The sequence below is a fragment of the Psammomys obesus genome, unplaced genomic scaffold (assembly GCF_907164565.1).
Source record: "Psammomys obesus unplaced genomic scaffold, mPsaObe1.curated_primary_1811, whole genome shotgun sequence".
NCBI lineage: Eukaryota > Metazoa > Chordata > Mammalia > Rodentia > Muridae > Psammomys > Psammomys obesus.
The window spans coordinates 7,736,169-7,761,426 of record NW_026592890.1 but is presented as its reverse complement, the minus strand read 5'-3'; the positions used below and the strand labels follow the sequence as shown (position 1 = coordinate 7,761,426).

At 44.8% G+C, this 25,258-nt stretch overlaps 2 protein-coding genes across 2 annotated transcripts in view; one reads left to right on the top strand and one right to left on the bottom strand.

Moving 5' to 3' along the window:
- Plg (plasminogen) overlaps nucleotides 1–1,394 on the top strand; it is a 39,744-nt gene extending 38,350 nt beyond the window's left edge. The window contains exons 18-19 of the mRNA XM_055615853.1: nucleotides 667–812; nucleotides 967–1,394. Coding sequence (XP_055471828.1) covers nucleotides 667–812; nucleotides 967–1,128 — 308 coding nt within the window. The 3' untranslated portion in view covers nucleotides 1,129–1,394. The remainder of the gene's footprint in view (nucleotides 1–666; nucleotides 813–966) is intronic.
- A 633-nt stretch (nucleotides 1,395–2,027) lies between these two features.
- Nucleotides 2,028–25,258, bottom strand: part of Slc22a3 (solute carrier family 22 member 3) — an 83,526-nt gene continuing 60,295 nt past the window's right edge. Inside the window, exons 6-11 of the mRNA XM_055615854.1 lie at nucleotides 16,021–16,118; nucleotides 15,687–15,901; nucleotides 9,017–9,125; nucleotides 8,240–8,352; nucleotides 6,214–6,313; nucleotides 2,028–3,363 (exon numbers count right to left, since the gene is read on the bottom strand). Coding sequence (XP_055471829.1) covers nucleotides 3,303–3,363; nucleotides 6,214–6,313; nucleotides 8,240–8,352; nucleotides 9,017–9,125; nucleotides 15,687–15,901; nucleotides 16,021–16,118 — 696 coding nt within the window. The 3' untranslated portion in view covers nucleotides 2,028–3,302. The remainder of the gene's footprint in view (nucleotides 3,364–6,213; nucleotides 6,314–8,239; nucleotides 8,353–9,016; nucleotides 9,126–15,686; nucleotides 15,902–16,020; nucleotides 16,119–25,258) is intronic.

Genomic DNA, 25,258 nt, shown 5'->3' with positions numbered 1-25,258 from the left:
ACACACACACACACACACACACACACACACACACACACACACACACACACACTATTCTTATGGGGTTGAAGAGAAAACCCACATCTGGATATGGTGGCCCATACTGTAATCCCAGCGCTGGGGAGATAGAGACAGGACCAGTCCCTAGGTTTGCTGGCTAGTCAGCCTAGCCTGCACTGTGAGTTCTAGACCAAAAAAGGAAGGTGGACAGTGCCTGAGGAATGACACCTGACATTCTTCTCTGGCCTAAACTTGCCCTCTCACCCTTATGCTATAAGGAGCAGGGGGTGGGGGTCAGGATTTGAAATGGAGCAATATTACATAGGTGGTAAATAAAGCATAGAAATCCTGAAAAAAATACATAACTATAGCAGCAATTGAATTTTAAAAGTCCTGTAAATATTAAATGTATTTGTTTTATGTTTTAAACTGGAAATCATAAGCCCCTAAAACCATGAAGAAGCCAGGAATGCCAGAGAAGGTCTTGGAAATCTTGTTAACATCTTGTATAATACTTACAACTTTAAGGGCTAAAAAGTGTTAAGGGTTATTCCTTGTGCTACCTGCCACACAAATGGGAGATCTATCACCGCCACTCTGGCATTCTGGAAGTTTCCTGGGGACCCTGTATTGGGATTTTAACCACATCTTTACCATTTACTCCAGGCACTTTTGGTGCTGGCCGCCTTAAGGAGGCTCAGCTGCCTGTGATTGAGAACAAAGTGTGTAACCGTGATGAGTATCTACACGGCAGAGTCAGAGCCACGGAGCTCTGTGCGGGGCACTTGGCCGGTGGCATCGACAGCTGCCAGGTAAGAAAAGAGATCGATATGGTCCAGGGTTGACCCAGCTCCGCCCCTTGGACTTTCAGTCCAAGAGGATGTGCCTGCAGAAGACACTGAGAGAGAGAACAGAGAGAGATGTAAAGGCTCAGTTTCTCACATGGGCTCTCCCTCCCTCATCTAGGGTGACAGCGGTGGACCTCTGGTTTGCTTTGAGAAAGACAAGTACATTTTACAAGGAGTCACTTCTTGGGGTCTTGGCTGCGCTCGTCCCAACAAGCCCGGGGTCTATGTCCGAGTGTCACGGTTTGTTAATTGGATCCAAATGGTGATGAGGAATAATTAATTAGGTGGGAGGGAGGCAGAGGAAAACATTCCCTTCCTAAAACTTACTACACGTGGGGAGGGGACTTAGGTTGCTTGGAAATAATTGACAGTAATCAAGCCGAGACACTACACTGAACCACTATTTCCTGTCGCCTCTCAGCACCCCCTCTCCCCTTTTTGTATTACTGTGGGTAAAATTTTCTCGTCTGTGGACTTGTGGATTTTGTGAGAAGAGACCAAAACTGCTATGACATTTGTTGAAAATAAACTCTATATGTACTTTGATTTGAGTTGGTTTTGCGAGGGGGGGGGGATTCTTTGATACTTTCACACCCTTCGTTCAGTCTAACGATTGAAAAGAAACTGGCTGCAGTGATTTGGCTTGTTTTCCCTTGGGCCAGCTGCACAGAGGACTAGGCAGGGTGTAGGGTCACCGAGGAGAGAACTGAAGGTCCCGGTGAGGCACTCGTCCATTGACCTTGTCAGCTAACCGCAGCCTGACACACATCTTCAGTGTCTCCCTTTCTGGCCCGAGGACATTGTTTTCAGAGCTGCCACGTGCATGGGGAGTCAGGAGAATGAGTTCTCTTCTGGGGACTGACATTCGGCCCTGCGACTGGGCTTTAGCCCAGCTCCCAGGATGTGACTTGGCTAGCTGAGTTGCGGCATAGACCAGGCGATGGAAATCTAATACACGACCAGCCGAGAATCTGAACGTTATGGCGGGTCACATCCGAGGGCACGGGCAGTGCCAGGGGCCCGTAAGGGAACAAGGAGCCAGCATCGAAGCGATGCCATTTCCCGGTCTGGAGACAGCAAACAACACACACACTGTCGTGTGGGATAGTGTTTTCCTGTGGCACATGTGCGGTGGTGGGGCGGGGAGGGGAGGTGGAGAAAGGATGGATATTTTAAAGAAACAGTTTAAAAATTGTTTATTGTTATGAAACGCAGCTATCAAGGCGAAATGCAACCCAAAGGCAGTAGCAGGATGACCGGGAGCAGTGCTACAGCAAAGAAATGCACAGGAAAACACATCAGAAGCTCTGCACTCACGGGGTGGTTGTGGCAGTGAGGGAGTACCCGGAAGGCGGTTGAGAAATTGAACACTCGCATTCCGTTCTCACATGCTTTAAGGCTTAAAACATTTGTCTTACCATCATCACACACATAGTGAAACACTGTGCTTGTGTCTGAGTCTCACGCTTGAAAAGTCTTGATAAAAAAAAAAAAAAGTCCGATCTCTCATTAGTATCTCCTAAATCACTTACAAAGCAGCTGCTCATTCTTTTAAGGATGGATACAATTGACTTTCCCTTTAAATGGAAACACATGTATTTGTATTAATTTTTGTTCCTTCCCACCCCACTCCAAGACAAGTCAAAAGTGCCGAGATGGAATGAAAAAAAGTCTGCACTTTGGATTCTCAGCCACAGGCACCATTGGAACTGAACTCACAAATGTGACATAATTATTCCCTCAACTGTTCACATTCTAAGACCCGGGAAGTCATAATCTATGGTTTTTGTTTTTGTTTTTTTTTTTCTTCCTCAATAAACAACCAGTGATTACAGGGATCCACTGAGGGACGGCACAAAATATCGGCGGCCTCAGAATCACAGCTAGTCTTTGGATGTGTTACAGATTTGTGATTTGTTCTCACTTAGGGAACTGTGCCTAGCCTGGGGCCTGGGACCTCAGAGGCTGCAGGGGACAGGAGGGGAGGGATGCCAGACTTGTCGCCTCTGTAAAGCTCAGGGGAAGCAGAAATAGCAGTTCTCAGACTCTCCAGAACGCTTCTGTCCTGATCAGGCCAGCCGAGCACACTTCCGAGTGCTAGTCTTGGTTTGTTCATTGTGCCTCCTGGTGCGGCTGTCCTGAGAGCTGGAGAACTGGCCGGGCCTTTCTCATCTTTCCTTAGCACACTGGGTCACAGGCGTTGCTCCCTGGGTAGAATCTGTGTACCTATGGGCTCTTTGCTAAATAGGTCAAAGGTCATGTGCTTCCAAAGCTTGGGTAGCATGATAAATCTTCATCTTACACCGTACAAAATACTCTGGAGTCTCCAAGGGTCCTTGGGAGGGCGCCACCTAGAGGAGCTGAAGCACGCTGCAAGGCATATTCCTACCAGGGTCAGCTTCTGGGTGCAGGTGGCATCCAAGGGCTCCTGTCCTTTGGGGTGATGCGGGGGCCTCAGACGTCAGAGGTGGAAACCTGAGTTTTCTTCTTCCTGCCACACTGACGCAGCTGTGAACTGACAAGACAAAGGGGGATAGGGGAAGTCCTCGTGAAAGAGCACATAATGACTTAGACTACAGCGGTTCTCAACCTATGGGTTGTGACTCGTTTGGGAGGCGAACAACCCTTCCACAGAGGTCGCCGAAGACCATCTGCATATCAAATATTTACATCATGATTCAGAACAATAGCAAAACTGGGAGGGTTTTGCCTCCAAGTATGTAAGTGTTTGTGTATTCCTGGAGCCTAAGGAAGTCTGAAGAGGGCACTGGGTCCGATATAACTGGATTTACACTGGCTGTGTCATCGTATGGGTACCAGAGACCAGTCTCAGGTCCTCTGCAAGGGCAACCAGTATTCTTAACTGCAAATCCATCTCTCCAGCCCCACAATAGTGTTTTCCAAAGAGTAGAAACTATGTATAATTTATTTACTCTACTTTCTACTATGGAAATTTATGAGCATGAAAAAGTGAGAATTTGTGCCCAGTTATTTTTGCTGTTGATAATATATATATTTAACATATATACATAGTGTTGAATATTGATTTTCCTCACAAACTTTTTAGGTCCTTCTAGCCCCCCAAAATCTCACTCTCTCTTTCAGTACTTTAATCTAATGTTAGTATGAAGGAGTTGGTGGAAGAGTCCTGAACTCAGATGATTTTCTCTGACAATTCTCCAAAGCTTTATGGTTAGAAGGCCTGACCCCTGAGTGGTCTGTGGTCAGGAACAAGAGCTTTACTCTCTGTTATTGCATAGGCAGGCATCAGCAGGCTGCATTAGAGGGAAGAGTGCAGAGCCCCTCATTGGAGCTGCCTCCAGTGAGGTAGGCAGTGTGAAGCTCACAGGTTTCATCACCAGCATTCAGCACAGAGGTCCTTCTCACCGTTGACCTATGACCCCAGCCTAAGCAAGGTACACATAAGCCCCTGAGAAGTACCCATTACTATGTAGAACTTAAAAATATTTTGTTAGATTTTTTTATATTATGTTGTGTTGTATTATATTAGTATATATTTATACTAGCTTACATTATTATATATGTTTTATATTAGGTTTCTTTATTTTGCGTGTTTTTGCCCACATGTAAACATGTGTACCACGTGCATGCCTGGCTCCCATGGAGGTCAGAAGAGGGAGTTGGTATTCCCTGGAACTTGAGTTACTGGTTGTTGTGAGCCACCATGTGGGTGCTGGCAACTGAACCCCAATCCTATGTAAGACCAGCCAGTGCTTATAACCAATGAGCCATCCCTTTGACCCCTGGATTCTTTATCATAAGACAGACTAATGTCCTCTCTCATTATAGCCCCCTTGCTTCACTTGAACATGGCAAACATTCTCCTGTCTTTTGGTGTTTCTAGCATGGGGCTGTAACTTTGAAGGAAGCTGGGCATGGCCCCTTTAGCCTGACTCGGACCCTGTACCTTGATACCAACCAAGGGACTGCCTACAATAATAGAGACATAACATCTCTCCTGTTGGGATGCAGCAAGGGGCTACCTACCTGGCAGAAGGATTTCTCATAGCGGAAATAATTTTAATGTGCTGCTCTAATCAGCTTAGTTTTGTTTTATAAAGTGGCAGTGGGAGGAATTCTCTCCCACCCCAAACTCCAGGAAGCTCTGTTGCAGAGTGGACAGAAAGAACTACAAGTGGAGAATGAGCTACTGCCCATCATTTTCCTTCCAAACAGGCACAAGAATCGGCATTATTCCCTTGAAATTGATCGGCCCATCCCAGCAATAGGCAACCAATGAAAAATTACTGAGGTTTTATTTTGCTTGTAAAATGGACTTGGCTTAGGAAAGTTTTTTTGGGGGGTCGGGGAGGAAGGTTGACTAATCAACCAGTTTTTCAAAACAGGATTAGAAAACAGGACAAGAGATAATAATATAAGTCAGCAATTACCTCGCAGAGTTTTCAAGGCCTGAAGAGTTTTCATGAGACCCTCACAGTGGTTGCCCACCTCTCAAGAAGGGGTCTCAAGAAAGGACTTGACAATCCTGCCAGGGTGCCCCTCACTCTTCTGAAAAAGCCACGATACGATGCAGAACAAACCAGAACCACACGACACAGTCACCTGGTGTCCCGGACTGCCTCAGCACCACTCCCAGCAGCTAAACATTGTAAAGCTTCTCTGATTTCCCAGTGGGGATTTAAAAAAAAAAAAATTCTACTTCACAAAATTGTTTTGAGTATTAAATGAAAATAACATATATAAAACCATGGAACACACTGGTATTTTAAAAATATCAACTTCTACATTCTTCCCAGCCTATTAGTAAAGAAAAAAAATGCCTTGAGAGAACCAAAATTCGGTCTTTTAAAAATACGTATGTTTGATAACTTTTAAAATTTAGATGCCTGCCCTTAATTTCTGCCTCAGTAAGATTACTTATTTACCTCTAAGATATTTTACTTTCATAGCACTAAATTATACTTTAATTATGCATATAAGACCAGCGCTTGCATTTTTTTCTCTATAATGAACCGTGAGGAGTATCTGTGTCACTTTGTGGAGACGGAAGCTGGTTCTTTTTATCTTGGAGGGTGGCCCATATTCGATGCATTGCCATCTTTCCGTCAGCCCCTCACTGACGCATGTTTGAGCTCATCATCAGCCCCTGGTTTAAATCACGTCTGAGTTTTAACACCTTACTAGGAAATGCTTCTCAGTCACATTTTTAAAAATAGCCCACATTCTTTTAATAGTTCTAAGTTCTTTTACGTTAACCTGTTTAATCTTTTGACTGTTTCAAGGTATTAAATGAAGACTTATTGTCATTTCCCATCGTGGGTAATCAATGCCCACGGCTTAACAAGATGCTGTTATTCGGGGAGGGTTGAATCTTGCGCAGTACCTGCCAAGCTTTTCTACATCGTCCACTGTCTCCGGCAAGGCAATGCCCTTGGTTTCAGGCAAAAGCATCACGAGGCCACCACAGATAGATGCCAGGATTCCTGTGGGACGGGGGAGAGGCATGACTACCTGGGAACACATCCCTCCCGCCTCTACGCTCACTCCCTGATCTCGCCTGCCTCCAACAACGTCATTCCTCTGTTCACCACAACCAGACTGCCCTGCCCTTCAAAAGTTCTCCACCTTCCTTGTATCTGCATGGCTCAGCGCCCCTGTGCTCTCAGTGTACACCGAGCCTCAGTCAGGTGTGTAGGAACACACACCGAGAAACGCTGTGATTTCATTGTTTTTCGTAACAACCACAGAGCGCATGCAGGTAAGCTAACACAGCATGACATCACTGGGCAACTCACTCTTACCAGGTAGGCTGCGAGGCTCTATGTGAAAGTGCTTACAGAGCACCTGGCAAGTGCAGACACTCCAGGCCTCTTGCATTAACTGACGAAACAGAGTCAGTGGATAAGAGCCCCCCCCCTCAGTTTCCCAGCCTGGGAACTCAGCTGTACTCACTTCCTGTGATCCTCCTGTCACATTACACTTAAGGTCACTCTCTGCTCCAGGGCAAAGCCTCATCTGTGCCCATCTCTGGGCATTCCTCACTGCAGTGTTTAATCCACTTCCCAGGTGCCTTCAGGCTGTCACCAGAAGCATTCACACCCACTGAACCTCTTATTCCATGAGCTACTGACCCCATATCACCCCTGATTATCTCCTCCCTTTGCTACTCTTTAGATTCTTCTGGAAAGAATGTTGTCTACTATTCTTTGCCCATCATCTCAGGCTCAGCAATACGCTGGTAAACTTTAACAACTGGCTCCTGATAAAGAGCTGACTTGTAGCTTTGCCCATTCCCACGCTCCTGTGCACACATTCCAAGCCACTAACCTAAGTTCGTTACACAATGGACTAGAGCAAGATGGGCAGTGAGCCTCCATTCCACATTACTCCCACACGGGATACACAGAGACCATGAACGAGCAAGGTACATGTAGATACAACTGTGTGTCATCAATTTTTTTTTTTTTTTAGATTTCTTTTATTTATTATTTATGTAGTATTCTGCCCACAAGTATGCATGCAGGCCAGAAGAGGGCACCAGATCTCATTATAGATGGTTGTGAGCCAACACGTGGTTACTGGGAATTGAACTCAGGATCTCTGGAAGAACAGTCAGTGCTCTTAACCTCTGAGCCATCTCTCCAGCCCCCGTGTCATCAATTTTTTAACATCACAGTTTTAGTACCAAAAGCAAATTTAGATATTAACTATTTTAGGAAATATAATTAGTTTTTAGGCCCACCTTTAAACGTAAGACAATGGAATTCAACTTTGGTCCCTGGAAATTGATATTTCCATTTTCCAATGTCTCAGAAGAATTTCGGTGCCTGCTTTTAACTCAGAACCTAACAAAAGAAGTGGATGTGGACACCGCTTCTCACAACCTGTTAGTGTGACGTGACTTTAAGCCATTTAGCATTTTGGATTTAATGATAATCCGACTGGCTCTTTAAAACGAAAACAGTCGAAAGAGGACGAAGTGGATGCCATCAACATCAAACCCAGTGTCCATTACAGGTCCTGTTAATGCATGAATAAGTGCAAGGATTTGCAACTAGTATGTAAAATGAGGCAGCAAATGACTACCACACAAGCATGAAGGCCTGAGTTCTAGCTGCAGAATCGAAGTAGAGAGCTGAGCACTGAGCACAGTGACACGAATTTAGGATTTCGGCATTGTGAAGCAGAAACGGGCCTAGCCCTGAGACTCATACTCACGTGGCCAGCCCCATGTCCCAACGAGAGCCCTTGTCTCGATAAACAAGGTGGCTAGCTCCCAAGAAACAACCCCTGAGGCTGACCTCTGGTTTCTGCAAACATGTGGACACATGTGGAGGCATAACCACATACACATACATACCCACTCCTCTACACGTGTGGACTCACCCCCCACACAAATGAGTTCTTACCAAAGATGATCAGAGGCAGTTCTAGCCACACAGCAGCTAGTCGAAAGAGTAGAAATGGGGCTATGATCCCCCCAAAGTCACACAAGCCCGAGCACAGAGAAACCCCAAAGTTCCTGCAGATTAAAACATAGTTTCAGATAAAAGTTTTTCAAACAAATTCAGAATAGTAAAAACATTCAGACATAGTAAATTATAGAAGTTGTGTCAATACTTTCTATTTCTATCATTTCCAGCTTTGAAAGCTACCACTGCCTCATGCTCTAAGCAAGTCACTTCCATTCTGCACTGTTTTGCAGTAAGGTTCGTGTTGGTGAAAGGACGTTTTTCCATCAGTAGCCCATAGCCTGCCAGTCCATGACACTCACAGGCTACTTTGGTATTCTGCAAGGTACACCCATAGGAATATTGGTGGCAAGAAAAACCAACTTGCGGGAACTCATGAACACTCCTTCCCAAACCAGCTGCTCACCGAGGTCAGAAAAAGAAGGCTTAGCCTTGACACAGTGTGCTGCTGGTGAATGCAGACCTAGCTTACAGTCTAAGCAAGTATGCTAGTAGGCTTTTTATTCCCAAGTTTGTGTCTTTTCACAGATCGCAGCTCTGTCTGAAGATACTGTCCCAAGATGTACTTCAGTCACCAAATGAAGAATGTAGCAAATGGGAGTGGTGATCAAAGTCTTCAGGGGCTAAACTGAGCTCTCTTTAATATGTCATTAAGCTTGGAAACACTTGGCTACAATTACTTAGAAAAAATGGCAACATATATGTCAGAATTACCTTAGTGTTGTTGGGTACAACTCTGAATTTACCAAATAAACAATTTCAAAGGCCATGGTTATCCCTAGTCTTCCCAGGGTAGCAACTGTGGTCCTCAGCCATGGTATCCCTGTGAACAGAATGTTTGGAAGAGGAGAATCAGGAATCTGATCTCATTAACATTTCACAAAACAATGAAAAATACTCATTGTGTCTTCCCAGCCTAACTCCTAGGAAATGTAACACAACTGAGAAAGCCTTTGTATACTTTAGACAGATCTCACTAGCGCCAGCTTGATAGCTAACATGAGGTGCATGGCAGAGGCTTTTCTGAGCGTGGAGAGGCTGTGGAAATACGAAAGACCTGTTTGCTGAGCTAACAGCAGTTTAGTCGCTGCCCTAAAATAATGTCCCAGGCCGCGCTTTCCTAGAGAGCCCAAGCCCGCTGGCCTTGATATGGAAAGAAGTCTCCTCTATCCCCTTGAAGACCATGGCTACAGTCAGATGTCCGTCCTCACTCTGCACAGACCCAGAAAACGGTTCTCAGCTAAGCTGGTTTCCTGTGAGAAGCAAGGCTTTGAGAACTAGGGTCCTTTGAAAGGGATCTCAGTTTTGTGTTATCCCCACGGTGTGTGTCATTCATTGTCTTCGACCCCAGCCATGCTTTCTCCTCCAGGAGCCTATCTGGAGAAGGCCAGCTTCATACACACGAACCGGCTCACTCTGAAAAACAGATTGCTTTAGGAGCAGCTGCTTTCACTGGGTGAAGAACCCACCCCCTCTACCCTCCCATCCTCTACAGCAGTGATGAGACATGGCAAACAGTCTCTAGAAAACATTTTCTTTTGTTTTAAAGGAAGGTGGAATTCATATTTTAATTCTAAAAAGCCAGGCTTCTGAACGTCTTAAGAGTTATGCAAGCTGGAAGGTGATGGCACATGCCTTTAATCCTAGCACTCGGAAGGCAGAGGCAGGTAGATCTCTGAGTTCGAGGCCAGCCTGGTCTATAAAGTGAGCTCCAAGACAGTCAGGGTTACAGAGAGAAACCCTGTCTCTAAAACAATACAACAACTCCAACAACAAGTTATAGAATGATGTCATCCTATTCTAGAGGACCTGTATGAGGGCATGGGACTGGATGGAGACTGTTGGCCAGCACAAGCTAGGAATCCAGCATCTCTGGACAGCGCCCGATTATTCTATTGTCTCCTAGGCAAACACTGCACCTTCCTGAAAGTATAATTAGGCACTATTATCCTGTTGTGCCGAGAGGTTGAACCCAGGACCTTGGGCATGGCAGGTGAGTTCTCACCACTGAGTTATATAGCAGCCCTTGACTTTTGAAACCAGCTCAAGTCCAAGCTGGTCTTGAACTCTCAGGCCTCCTGTGTCATCCTCCTGGGTGCTGGATTCTAGGAATATACTACCACATAATGCTTTTTTTTTTCTTTGTTGTTGTTGTAAAGTAACCATGAATGAGGATGATGAGAAAGAAAAAAATTAAGCTCATCAGTGTGTGCTCACTCTAGAGAATATTCAACAAATTAAAAAAAAAAAAAAAAAAAACCCAAACCACTAACAACTGCCAAGAAGGCCGGCAGAGATGGAGGATTTAAGAGACCAGATCTTGGCCGGGAAGCTGCAGTTAATTAAGATTTAGCTGCAGGCTGGCGGAGGACATCCCAGTGCACTGGATGTATTTGCAGATGGGACACCTGCAGCTGTCACAGCAGTGGTTAAGTCCGGATCGAGGTAGATCAGGGCTGTGCTCACGAGCTGGCTGACACCTGTTCAGGCACAGAACAGCTGGAAACATGTGTGTTACTTAGGCTTTGCTTTTTCATGAGAGCCAGGAGGGGATTGGAAATGCATTCCACCCTTGTCTGTCAGCGAGCAGATGCTGCTGGAGACAGAAAGTCGCTGCTCAGCCAGATAGATGCCCTCGGTGGCAGCCGATGGGCTGACAAGGGTGGCCATGGAGGAGGCTGTCTGCTTCCATGGAAACCGCTTTCTAGGATAGAGTTTCTCTCTACAATAGCAAGATTGCTATTGTGAGTCCCCACCGATAAGTTCAATGTCTATTTAGGTTTAAAACTAACGCTTAAATGGTTCCATGGGAGGGGGGATAAAACTAAGGAATCAAATTAAAATACATTCATGTTCTTTCTACACACACACACCACCATCATCAAACAATATATGGGTACGCCATAAATAACTAGTCAATTCAATAAAAAAGGAAGTATTGGTTTGATATCCTTGCAGGAGAAATGATCTGTGCCTCAGGCTGACCTTAGTCTAAAGACTTTCAATTCTTTTCCAAAAAGGACACTGGGACAGAGCTTTTGTTGGGAGGAAAAAAAAAAAAAAAAGAATCCCCAAAGATACTACACTACATTTAAACCACATTAGCTTGAACACAGTTCATTAGCAGATGTAACGATGTTTGGAGATGAAAACCATCGATTGTCCTGATAATAGTCATTTTTTTTTATGATAAAGATCAAACCAAATTAAAAAAAAATCAAGAATGGAGGTGATAGCTCACTGGTAGAGTGCTTGCCCAGTACGTACAAAGCCCTGGGTTCTATCCTCAACACACATGACCTGGGCATGGTGGCATCCAGGACCCCAGAACTCAGGATGCAGAGGCAGGAGGATTGGAAAGTTAAGCTCTATAGCATAACTTTGAGGCCAGCTTGGGCTACAAATAATACTCTGTCTATCTGTCTGTCTCTGTTGTCTCTCCTCCCTCTCTCTTTCTCCCTACATGTGCTCGTACATGAAAAATGACCACTACAGCTAAAGCCATTCTCTACAGTCATGTGAGAACACAGAGAAACCATCTTCCTTCATTGTTGGTGACTTGTTTAGGCAGCTAGAGCCTTGAAACTCAGCTTTTGAAGAAAAGATGCAGAATTTAAAAATTCATAACTTTCATTTTCTTCTGGTCGTGCCATCTGCTCTGAGTTCTGAAATAAAGTTTAGAGAAAAGTCCCAATAAAGATATGTAAATTAGGATATATAGATTTACTTTTCACTTAGAAATAAAAGCAAAAAAAAAAAAAATAATCTTCTTGTGCTGGAAGGAGGACTTGTCCTGGCTGCTAGGTTTGTAGCCACACTGAGTAGACATGATTGGAGGCTGTAGAGGATTGTTCATTCAGAACATGGCTGCTCTGGCAAGAGGTCTCATCCAAAGACCTAGGTCTGTGTGATTCAGTTGGAATACATACACGCCTTCAATCCAGGAGACAAAAGGAAGCAGATCTGAGTTTCAGGTAAAGAATAGCTTAGATCCAGGCATGGTGGTACCTACCTTTAATCCCAAACAATGAATGTAGTTTGTAGAAGGAAGAACCTGTGTTTAAAAGTGATGTCCAATTGAATGGCAGAAACAGTGATGAATTGGAGAAAGACTTGACAGAATAGGATATGCCCAACTTTCAGAAGAAGAGAGAAAAAAGGGAAGCTATTTAAGGGGCAATGAGAGAAGAGGCAGTTTTTACTAGGACAGTAATAGAGAGACGGGTTGCAGAGAAAGAACTCAGGTGGAAACCAAATAAGCCAGAGGATGAGAAAGAGCCAGAAGACTACAGATTTCTCAAGTTAGTTTGAGGCCAAGAAGAGCAATTCAAGAGCTGAGAGAGAAAAAGGCCAGATTGAATAAGTCAGCTGGGAGAGAACTTTGAGCCAGAGCAGCTGAGTTGAACCAGTCAGCCAGGAGGTCAGAAAGAACAGGAAAGGGTGAGCTTATTAAGCAGTAAGTCTCAGAGGCTGAAACAGTCTAGGCCCAGGTTAGATTGTATGGAGGCTAGAAGCTCCTAGGACTAGGCCTAGGTTAGCAGACGGAGGCAGTATAAAAGTTGTTTTTACAGGTGAATAAAAGTTTTTTTTTACAGGAGACATGGGTGGATGTGCTTAAAGAAAGCACTTACTTCCCAGGCTTCGAAGTTCAGAAGTTTGCTTTCTCAACAGTATATCCTAAAAGAAGAGGCAGCCTGGAAAAATCATTTCACCCCCTCCCCCAGTTCATTCTCAGACCATAAAAAGAAGTGATTTTTCAGAGATGACCTCTCTAAAAGGCTCATCAACGTTTTAGCCAGGGGCCAATGGTGATGTCAGGCCCAGCAGAGAGAGAAAAAGCTCCTAATGTTAATTTCAGTCTGTCTCCCGAGTCAAGGCCAAACTGGAAAATGTGCTTGCTCAAGGGAGGGGCCTCTGTTCATATATGGAATTCATTTTGGGAGTGTGAAACTTATTCTGGCCCCTCAAATCACCATGGACCCATGACTATAAAAGCACACAAAGTCTGATCCCTAGAACCCATAGGAAAGCCAAGGGTGGTGAGGGTGTTAGAAACACTGCACTGTGGAGGCAGAGACTAGGAGCCCTGAGTCTCACTGACCAAGCAGCCTTGCCTGCTTAGCAAAATGCAGGCCAGAGAAAGACCCTGTCCCAAGACACAAGGTGGACACCCATGCCAACCTCTGGTCTGCACATGGATGTGAACACTCACAGCAGCAAGTGCACCTGAACACATAGAAACACACACAGCGGACGAGAGAGGTGAGGGAGGGAGGCAAGGAGGGAGAGAGGGAGAATTCTGAAGCACAGAACTCTACAGTGTTCTTAACCTTTCACCCTTTAATTGAAATCGCATGCCTCTGAGGGAAGCAATTATGTTTCTATATAATTGTTCCTCTCTATCCCTTTCCCTGTTTAGTGGCCAGCATTTAATCAATATTAAATAGACACACGCTGATGGATGGCTATTGTTCAGCATCTGTAAGTCTTTTTAAAAAAACTATTTTTATTTTCATCTGTGTGTGTGTGTGCATGCGTGAACTTGTGTGTGCATTTGTGTGTGTGTGTGTGTGTGTGTGTGTGTGTGTGTGTGTGTGTAATCAGAAGAGAGCATCAGATACCTTGAAGCTGGAGTTACAGGTGGTTGGGAGCCACCTGCTGTGGGTGCTGGGAGCTGAGGATTCCAGAAGAGAAGTTGGTGCTGTTAACCACCAAGCCATCTCTCCAGTCCCAGCTTCTTTAGCTCTAAAGACACGCTAACTATGCAGTGAGCTATTTCTTCAAATTCATCTTTGCTTGGAAGCTTGGAACGTGATCATAACCAAGAGGGAGAGTGTTGTGTGAAGATAGAGGCTGAGATTGGAGAGACACCAAGAAATGATGCCAGTGGCCAGGGTGTGGTTGCAAGAGCTCCTAGCTGAGGAGTTGGGGAGGAACAGTCCTGTGCTGTGCCCTGGCCAGCCTGCGGAGGGGAGAGGGCATAGCTGCTGTGCAGACACCCAGCTGGCGGGGACTTACTAATGCAGCCCTGGGGATCGGGTGCACTTGAGGAAAGTGAGAGAGGCCTCAGCTTCTGCTTTCCAGCAGCCATTGCAGCAGGATGGATTTGCACATCACTTCCCTTTTCTGTTCTGAGGACTGGCACTTCTGTAGTTTTAGCCAAGTAATCTCTATCTGCCATCATGGGAATTGCTAAACCGGTGTCTAATTAATGAAGTCTCCTGTGTGTGTGTCTTTCCTGATCCTTGGTATTCTCAGAAACAGACTGCTTCCTTTGTAGATACTGGTTCTGTGAGGATCCCGGCTTCCTGTAAACCTTCACCACATACCCAGAATACAGAAATGACTCCTGTGCTCTAACTCACACCTTGCTGGCATAGTTTAAATGGCTTCCTCTTTGTAGCTCCAGCCATGTTCTGGGGCAGAGGTACTCTGGGCTGTTCACTGACATCTGGGGTCTTTTGCAATCCTTTCTTCCTCCTCCTCCTGCCCCTCTTACCCACCAGCCCTCTAGCTCCAGAATATCGGCCTCTGGAACATCTCTGGAAGGAGCCACCCTCTCCCATTCCAGCCAGACTTGCCCAGATGGAAGCTAGGCTCCGGCATCTCTCCCTCCAGTCAGTGTCCTAATGTCCCAAACTGCTGCAGGTGCGAGCAGCTCACATCCCCTTCCCAGAAGCCTTCAGGCAGCACCAGGCCCCTGTCACATTCCACAGGGACAGTCATGCTGAGGCTTCCTCATACAGAGCAGCAATAACACGGAAGCCCTAGTTCCTAAATTCATAAAACTTTCCATACTTTTGGGAAAATAACAGGTAGGAAGAAATAGTTGTTAGTGAAGAGTTCTGACTCCTCCCTTGGGCCTACACAGTTCTCCCTCATCCCCCTTCTCCCTCCCCCTTCTCTTGCCCCACCTTTGTCAATTTTATTAATTTACCACATCCTGTTGTAACATTATTTAAATGTCTATGTCTCTTAAGAGCTATGAACCACAGGAAGCCAAGAGCCACCCCTCCCTTCTGTCCCTAACCTGGGGTGCAGCTTGGTGTCCACAGTATGGTAGATGCTTGGGAAATGTGTTAAACAATATTAGCCACATCCCATCACTATGTCCTATATCTAGCATAATTCCCCTTTTCATCAATAAACATACCTAAAGTTTCAGTAAAGAGACGCATCTATGCAAAGATCTCCTCAGTCTTCATATTCATGACATGGAAAACAGAGTGACATCACCCAAGCTTGCCTGGTGCCGAGGCTTTAAAGGAACACCACATCTCACAAAGACAAGTGACCCCTGCCCCCTCCACCTATGTAATCATTTACATTTTTTTTTTTTGTCAAGTTCTTTGGGAACTGTCATCTGAACGTGAAGGAAGATTACCTTCTGGTAAAAACGCAGTGGCCAGGCAGGACACTCCTGCCACTATATTGCTTGCTGCAAAGGGAAGGCGTCGTCCAAGGCGCTCAATGGTCAGAAGGATCAAGATAGCTCCAGGCAGCTCCACAAGCCCTGAGATAAAGAAGTCTACATAGAGGTTCCCTCCGATAATCCCCAGGCGCATGACGAGGCCTTGATATACCACAGCACTTGTGAACCTGCAAGAGGTCAGAAGACACCAGGGAGGCAAAATAAGAGGCAGCAGGACCTGTGAGCAAAGGGAAAGGCCGACTGTGCACTTGACACCAGCTTTGACATCCAGCCCAAGTCAACTTACCAAGCAAACATGAGAATAAGTGTGCATTTCCTCATTTGGGGGGTTCTCACAAGGTCTAAAAAGGATGGGTTACTAACTTCTTCATCTGTAACCGTGATCTAGGCAAGAAAGACAGATTTCAATAGCATCCTACAGCAAGACACACCTTCCTAGTGTAAACCCGTTGACTGTACAAAACTAAAACAATCTTCCTGAGCTTCGGGACTTTTCACAGTTCCATCTTCAACCCTGGGCACGAGTTTGTCTTCTAGCATGTTCAATATGCCAGATCCACAAAGACGTGGTTAGCTCAGGTAAACACCTCAGGCTAATACAACATCGGTTCTGTAGAAGACCTTCTAAAATTACAGTGGTTATGCTGTTTAGGTCAACCGTCAACTTAACGTGACCTAGAAGCACTTGGAAAGACAGTCTTAGTGAGGAAATCTCTAGATCAGGTTGGTCTGTAGACACACCTGTGCGAGACTGTTTTGACTGTTACTTTAGGTGGGAAATTTCACCCTGAATGTAGATGATACCATTTCATGGACTGGACCCTGGGTAGGTAAGAGAACAGAAAGGAAGCTGAGGACCAAGCAAGGCTGCAGACATTCTGTCTTCTCTTTACTGTGGATATGATGTGACCAGCTGCTTGAGGTCCTGTCCTGCCTTCCCTGGATTTGAATATATTTACAATATATTCAGGTATGAAGAACAGAAGGTTCTATGTGGCTTGAACCAGCTTGGGGTGCATTGTACAGTAAGGCTAAGCTATGTTTTCTAGTAGCCTTTTAGGAAGAATCTCCTATTTATCATCTTATGTCTGTGCATGATTGGGCAGGCATATGATTAAAATCAGGTGAGTTATGGGAAGAGACACATGCAGTAGAGAAATAATTATATAATTTAACCTACCAATAAAAAGAGATGCACCCAAAGTACATCCCTTAGTAACAAACTTTTTGTAGTGTGGCTGGCTGACTATCTTGATAGTCATGGCTCTTTAATCTGTACTATCTCTGTGATCCAAATGAAAGTACCTTGCTTCTTTTGCAAAGCTATGTGAACCCTTATTTTTAATTTTTTGGATAAGAAGCCAAGAAACATAAAAACACCCAGCCCAAATCCTGACAATCAGGAACATTATCTGCATTGAAATGACCAATTTATGTGGAGGGTACATAACAATTTATATCTGTTAAATTCTAGACTAAGTACATGGAGCATTTTATTTAATTATCATAAAAGCATTTTAATGAATTGAATTTTATAATTGAAAAAAAAAACAACCCAAGGACCACAAGGATTAGATAGCAGGAGGGTATCAGGGTCAGTATTTGACACACGTGTCTTGACCATCCTAGAGTGCTGTGGAGTATGAAGGAATCTTCTATGTCCAAGCACTCTACAGTTGATGGATATTTCCTACTTGCCTTAAAGGACATCAAGAAATAAAATGGAATCTTCCCATTCAAACATGAAAAAGTTAATTTTGAATGAAAATGATTTAGATAAATTAGAGTTGAGTCAAGTCATTTAGATTATTTTAAAAGGATCTTGAAATTCAAAATGAAAACAACACATAATATTAAGGTATTCCCTTCTTGGACTAGCTTGGGCCAGAGCGTCTTTTCTTTCAGGTCAGACTTTCCCTCCAGTGAGGCTTGGCCCTGCTCAGTGGTATACCTCTACTCTCTCTTCACCACCTCCACATCTGCAAACTGGCCGCCCAGCACACACGCAAAGGAGACAGTCTTTTCAAGAGCAATATCCGCGGGCGCTTTTTATTTCCTCTTTGGACTTCTATTGTGCTGCTCACAGCTATGATCCTGCCCACTAGATAAGCCTCTGGGCAGCATCTTTTCACAGGCCCAACACCGACAGCTCTGAGTTGGAGGAGAACCATGCATCACAGATTGCACTCAGAGCCAACCGTCAGAGCCCCTTGGCAAATGGTTCAGTCATCCATGCTCTGTGATTGTCTCTAAGTGGTGACATTGGAGAAGCTCTCTCCTTTTTGTTCTCAGCTCTGTAGATATCTGTTTCTTCTTGACAGATATCCAGTCAGCATGTGAGCCAAGAATGATGACATCAGATGGCAAAAGTCAGAAGGGATCAGCAAACATTCCCTAGCAAAGGGCCACACAGTGGATACTTTGGGATTTTCAGTTCTCTCTTGAAACTACCGACTGCATGTGTGGTGTGGAAACTGCATGGACAGTGTACATAAAGATTCTAATATTTATTTACAGAGACTCAGCAAGCTGGGTCTGGCCTATGAGCGGTCATTTGTTGACCTGGGTGTTACAGGGTTAGTGCTGGAAGAACTTGCACAGAACAACTTTTAACTATCATTCGAGAAGAAAGAGTTGAGAATCTGACCTCAGGAGGATACCTAGACAGTGCGTACATGAGTCTGGAGGCTGAAGCCCCGCTCTGCGTTTTAATTGCTATAGTCTGCAGAACGTAGAATGCTTTTATTTCATCGATCGAAAGTGTAGTTTGATCATCTCATTCATAGTTCTTATGAGTTAGTGGGACTACAGTGATTTTATTTTCTCTTCTTTTTTTTTTTTTACTATAAATATCTCCTTAAAAAGAGGCTAGGTCTGGGGAGATAGTTCATCTGGTAAAGTGTTTGTCACGCGCATGTGGCAATCTGATCTCCCTTTCCCAGAAAGCACACACAGAACCTCGATGCGGGGCTGAGTGCTGAGCTTGTGGTTCAAGGCCTATGCTTGAGTTCCAGGTCAATGAAAGGCCCTGTCTTAGAAAACACGGCTTCTGAGGAAGGATACCCACGGTTAACTTTTGGCGTCCAGAAACATGTGCATACACATTCACATACATACACCAGAATAAAAATAAAAACATATTACTTTTGTAACAAGAAATAACATTTCAAAGTGATAGATTTAAATTATATACCAGTGTACCTGATTGTCTCTTAACAGACCTCTTCCTCTGTACACACACACACACACACACACACACACACACACACACACACTCACAATTGGCCATCAAATCATGTTCTTCTAGTTATAGGGAAGCCTGATTATCTCAAGGTAATACTGTCCTCTGACTGGGCATGTATCCTAATTGAGCCAATGAGACATGGGTATGTTACCCAACCTGGGCCAGTGAGAAACATGAGTCTTAATTTGAACAAAACAGAAATGTGGGTATATCCCAATCTGAGCCAATGAGAGAATGAGCCTTTGGCCCAGTTTGGACCAACAAGCAAAACACCCTGGAAAAATTCTTCACTTCCCTTAATTCAGAGATATCCAAAGCAATTTTCTCTCTCCCACATCAAAAAATTAATGACAAAAGAGTGGGCCAAGACAGAGTTTAGAGGACAGCCTACATCCACAGGGACTCAGGCTGAGAATGCAGATGGCTGCTCAGGGTGGAGGGAGGGGCCAGCAGGTTTGATGACTTGCCCAGATCCTGGCTAAGATACCTCTGAACCCTGCTGGGCCTAGAACTCCTGATGTCCGAGTCAGTGAGTGTCCTTATTGTCCAAGTGCATTGAAGATGGCTGTCTGTTACCGTTTCTGATACCAAAAGTAGAATTATCTGAAGGCTCCAGTTCACAGCAATCTCTTGCTTGGATCACTGAACATTTTAGGCAAAATAACTTCACTGTTTAAATAATTGCTTCAACATTCCAATTCACTCCAATTACAACTCAATTGTAAGCATACTTGTTTTCAACGTCAAAACTCTTGAGATTTAAGATGAAGTAGCGACTCAACTCTGGTTTTCCAAAGCATAACTTTAGTGAGCAGCCATATAAGCACCTGCCAGAAAAATATGAAATGCTGGCAGCCAGGGAAAGCAATCAGGACCATGACACTGTTCCTCCCTGCATAGTGAATGAAGGGATTAATAGTACTGTGGAGCAGGTAAGTATTTTGTTACAGTGCAGAATGAACCCAGCTGGTCTTTGATTTACTAGCATCGTCTCTGCAGTGACGCATATCTTCTGAAAGATGACCCACTTTCTGGGTGTCCAAAGACCTCGAGAGACTAACAGCCCTATCTTGGATGGAACGCGTCCAGTCCCATTCTGCCAACTCATGCACACGGTGTCTGTGGCCGCTGTTCTTTTATGTAACTTCCTGCCCTGTAGCTCTGTTTCTTTTCTATTGCCAATGGTGACCAGACTTTTGCCTTGTCTGAGCCAGAAACAAAAGACCTAAAACATTACTCCAGATTGTTATACATTTTTAAAACTGCTTCTTAATAAAATGTACTCTCTATACAATAAAACTGAGCAATTAAAAATGGATCTCTCTATGATTCCTGGTATATCTACAGTCATATAATAACGACTATGCCCACAACATAGCACATGCCCATGATTCCAAAGTTCTGCTTTGTCGTAGTTCTACGGGACCCAAACAGGACAAGCTCTGGTCTGCAGCAAAAGCACAGGGGGCTGCCTGTGTAGCGTTTGTCTGTTTAGAGGCCCAGTGACTAGCAATGCACTCATCAAAAAGGTGTTGCTCAAGGTTCAGCAATGAATGCTGCTTTCCTTGCTTCTCACCAAGCTGGAGAGCGACTCATTCTAATCATCTCTCCCATTGTCTCTCCATTCTGTCAATTCCTCATTGGCCACCAGCAGGCAGGCAGGCAGGCTATGTTAAAAGAGCACTCTCTGATGAACTCAGTTGCCATACAGTTCTCCCTGGTACCTTTCTGATATATTTCTTCAAGGTGAATTTTTATTTTATTTTTTTGTTTTTTTGTTTTTTACATATGAGTGTTCTATCTGTAGGTCTCTTGCATGACAGAAGAGGGCATTAGATCCCAGTATAGGCATGGTTGTGAGCCACCATGTGGGTGCTGAGAATTGAACTCAGAACCTCTGGAAGAGCAGACAGTGCTCTTAACCACTGAGCCATCTCTCCAGCCCATTTTTTTTTTTTAATTTTAAATTGCCAAGAAAACAAAAGGCTTTACAAACAACTGTTGTTAAGAATGGTATTAAGAACTCCACAAATGAAGGATGAGTTTTAGGTCAGAAAACAACACCTAGCTGGGTCAGGCCAGAGGTGTTGTATTTTGCTCACAATATGTAGTTTTTCACTCAACGTGCTATTGAAACACCATGAGACTTGGATTTCTCTTCAGGAGTACAAGGATACTAACACTCATTATTATTTTGGAAGATTCATTTAGATGCTATATACATGCAGACAGGCACACATGTAAGCATTCAATGCCCAGTGCTGTTAGCGTTAGGCTATGTGTTAACATATATATCACACACACAAATAGCATAGATGAGGCATTTACTTGTAGAGGATAATTCACTCACCACTTACTACTCATTGCTACAGAGATGCTCCAAAATGCACTGTGACAAGAAGCCCTTCCCAGTGTGAGCTGCTGCCATTCATTTTTAAAGCTTGCATTTCTATGCAGTATTTTGAATATAACAACTACATTTTATATCAGTTTGTCACTGTTGACACCCCAGGCTGAAAGAAAGTGGGTGTAATTATTTTTAAATGTATATGAAAGCTAGTGGGCTCTAAAGACTTGGTACACAGAGTCTATAAACAGCCCACCATACCCTGGAGCTCACTAGGCCATGGCTCTGAATCCTCATTTCAGGTTCCTCAGGGAACTAGCAGAAGAAACTGAGTCAATGGACAGTCCCAGCTCATCTCTTGACTCCTAAGCCTTAGTTCTTCCCAGAGCTCTGGGTTGAGGCGTTGGGTCCCCCACGCTCTAGAAGGAGGAATGCCTCTAATATGCAGAATCTACTCAAGGCAAGAGGAGGGCACAGGGCCGGTGGCTACACCTTATAAATCCAGTTGGTAGTTCTCAGTAGGTAACTTCTTATCTGCTGAGATGGCCATGAGCCTTTCAGCATCATGATGTGTTTAGTGATGATGTCATTATAGGCTGACTACAGGCTTCACTTTCTAGAAGCTTCTATTCTTTAAGTTAGCATGAATTAAAGATCATTTGAAGCTCAAAAAGGCTTACTTTTTTGAGCAATCAGAAACAACCTCAAAGCTAAACTCTCACACCTTACAGAAAAGAACGTGGAGGAAGAGTGCCCGAAGGGATTGGCCAGGGGCTGCTGGAGGACACCCAGGACCTGTCATCCACCACTTAGTGGGTGACCCCATTACTCACGTAAGAGTAGCCCCAGAAGCACCAGAGGTTCTGGCCTCTGACATGAAAGAGCTTTCGCTAACTTCTGGGCAGGAAGAACACTAGCTGATGGCCATGAGGAGAACAGTGTTCCAAGCTGCCCGCACAACATGCTACTTGCTCCCCACAAAGCTGCCTGCAGTACTTTGAGAAACTTAGAAGAATCTATTAAACCATAAAACAAGAGCAAGCAAAACATTGTTTTATGAAAGCACTCATAAAGGAAATGTCTGTGCTGTCTTATTCCAAAGGCTCAGGGAACACTATGGAGGAAGGGGAGGAAAGACTGTAAGAGTCAGAGGATCAGGGCTCCTGCTGAAGACAGCCTCTTCTATGTGTGACAGGGAAATCTCAACAGTATGGCCACCTAAACAAGACCTGAACAATGACAACAGTTGACATGCCAACCCAGATGGGGATATTTTACAAAGTCCCACCAGAAGAAGAAGTATACACCTCTGGGGGGAGGACAACAAGTCTGCTCCAGCTGTGAGCCCCTGATGGCCTAACCCCTCCCACATGGTCAACTCTAAATTTGTATACACTTGAACAACACTAAATGAACCCAGCAGATTGTATTTATATGTGTGTGTGTGTGTAACAATAACACTTAAAGAACAGGAGCCAAGGATTTGAGAAAGGGATTCAGGAGGAGTAGGAGGGAGAGAGAAGGATGGAGAAATCATGCAAACGAATTGCTTATATATCTTTGATAAAACCTATAGTTTAAAAAAAAAACAACCTCAATAAAGAAATACCTATGTCAAGAAATATCTATGTTTATGAATGAATAATGCTTATCAAGCTTAAAGATGACACCAGTCCCCAGGACCAAGACTGCACGGTATAAGTAAGGTGTGAGCCACATAGGTGAGTGGACATTGCCTAGTGGTTGTGTCACAAATGGTAAAAAGAAACAGGTGGAATTAGTCACACTGATATGCCTCATTGACTCTAATCGGTTCCATTGTCATTTCCACAGGTTCTCCATAGGAAGTTACTCACGAGGCATTCATGCACTGTTTCGGAACAAATCTTTTGCCATCCATTGTATAGTTTTCTCTCAGTGCATCTCAGCATGGACAAATTCATTTCCCCCCCTGATGCATGTGAGGCCAGGGGCTTTGGAACTGGGTAGTGAGGACTGTGTACTAGACCTGGAGATCTTCCGCAGGTCCTCTGGGAGCTCTTTGGCCCTGCAGGAGTCCCAGTCTCCACCCATGTGACTTGGCTTTCTGCACAATACTACGGAACTACCATAGTGCCTCCCATCCAAGGTTCCCCAAGGGCTGGCCGTGGTGAAGGGCCACAGCTGCGGCTGTGAGTCACACGTGGATGTATTACTTCGCTTCTTAGAAACAAAGCTGGGAACATCTTTATTTTTATTCTTTGCTGGGGCATGTTACTGTAAGAAGAATGTTCTTCCAGGGTACAGGAAAAGGCACTTTCTTCTTAAGCTCTAGCACCCAGGACACACCAGATGTGAGGGAAACACAGAGGCCTGATGTCAGGGGAACTAAATTAGACCTACTACTGAACTTGCTGGGATGCCCACAGTCACTATGGAAACAGATAAGTCCTCAGTGTCAAAGCTCAAGACTGTCCAATGTCTTCAATGACCTTGCATGGCTACATGCAGACTTCGTGCTGAATAGGCATATTCAGTAAGAGGCTAGACAAGGTGTGTCATTTGGTTTGGGGAGAGGAAGAAAAGGTACCATGAGCAAGTTAAAGCAAGCCATGTACAAAATTCAACACCCCACACCCGCCCTATCGAGATTCCCATCTTTACTGCTTCTTGGTCTCCCGATGCACCAGGAGCCATTGTCCTAAGGACTGGTTCTTTGAAATCTTGATGAGCAAACCCGTTGAGTCACCTCTTGCTCACCACCAGGGTTCTGTCATGCCTGTGCTGGGACAACAGCTCTACAGGATGAAAATAGCAAGGCTATCAGGCGCTGCTCACACACCACTCAGGGCAATGGCAGTAGGGGCCAGGATGGCGTTCTGTAAGAGCGGCGGAATCGGGGTGGAGATGTGTGCCAGGGGCACTGATCCTCTCCCAGGATGGAGCAGGACTCCCCTCCTCCCTCCTTCCTTCCCGCTTCTCTCTCGGTTTGTTTTTTAATACCGGGTTTTTCTGTGTCGCCCTGGCTGTCCTGGACTAGCTTTGTAGACCAGGCTGACTCCAAACGCACAGATACCGACTGCCTCTGCCTCCCTGAGTGCTGGGATTACACGTGAGCACCCCCGAGCCCAGGTCTGCCTACGTCTCCTACAGAGTGGAGACCCTACATTCCCCACCCACTGCTGCCACCGCCTTCTCGTTCCTTGGTTCCCGCTCATCTCCTCCTGTCCTACAGCTGGGGTGTCCTGTTTCCTGCCTGGACCTGAGTTGGCCCCTGCTGGTTCCCATGAATTTCTTAGTCCAGTGAGCCCCACTGCACAGTGCTCAAGCCTTCCTCCTCAGTGTGCGCTGGAGAAGCTAGAAGTTCTCCACCTAGGAGAAGAGTCTTCATATTTGCTTCTGTGGGAACACTGAATTTGTGTTTGTACTCTGTCACAGCTGTATTTAATGATATCAGAACAAATTTCCTTAATGAGATAGAAGTGTTTCTCTTCTGGTCACTGTTTCTTAATGGAATCCTCCTATACTCTCAGTAGACTTTAAGTGTTTGCTTGTTTTTGTTTTGTTTGTTTCTTTTTTCCCTTTTCTTTTGCTTTGATAAGTGTGGCTAATCATCACCAGTGTCATTTGCCAAATATTTTTGAGTCCCTTCCTCTTCTCCTCCCTATTACATGGCACAATATGGCTGCTCTGTTTTGTCCCTTGTGACAAGGTGGGGCCAATTCTGCAAATCTGCCAATGGGTTGTGACATAAAACTGCAGTTTTACGACCCTCCAGAGCTCCAGGCAGTAGCTTCCAGGACTATAGTAAAGGACACTGGTTTCCTCTGTGAGCCTCCAGGGCACAGGAAGGATTAAATGTGGGTGGTTTAAAGCACCGGACTTTGGGATGGTGTTCATTACAGACTTAACTAGCCTCTCGTGGCTCATAAAGAGTCTGAGTTCCTCAGCCAT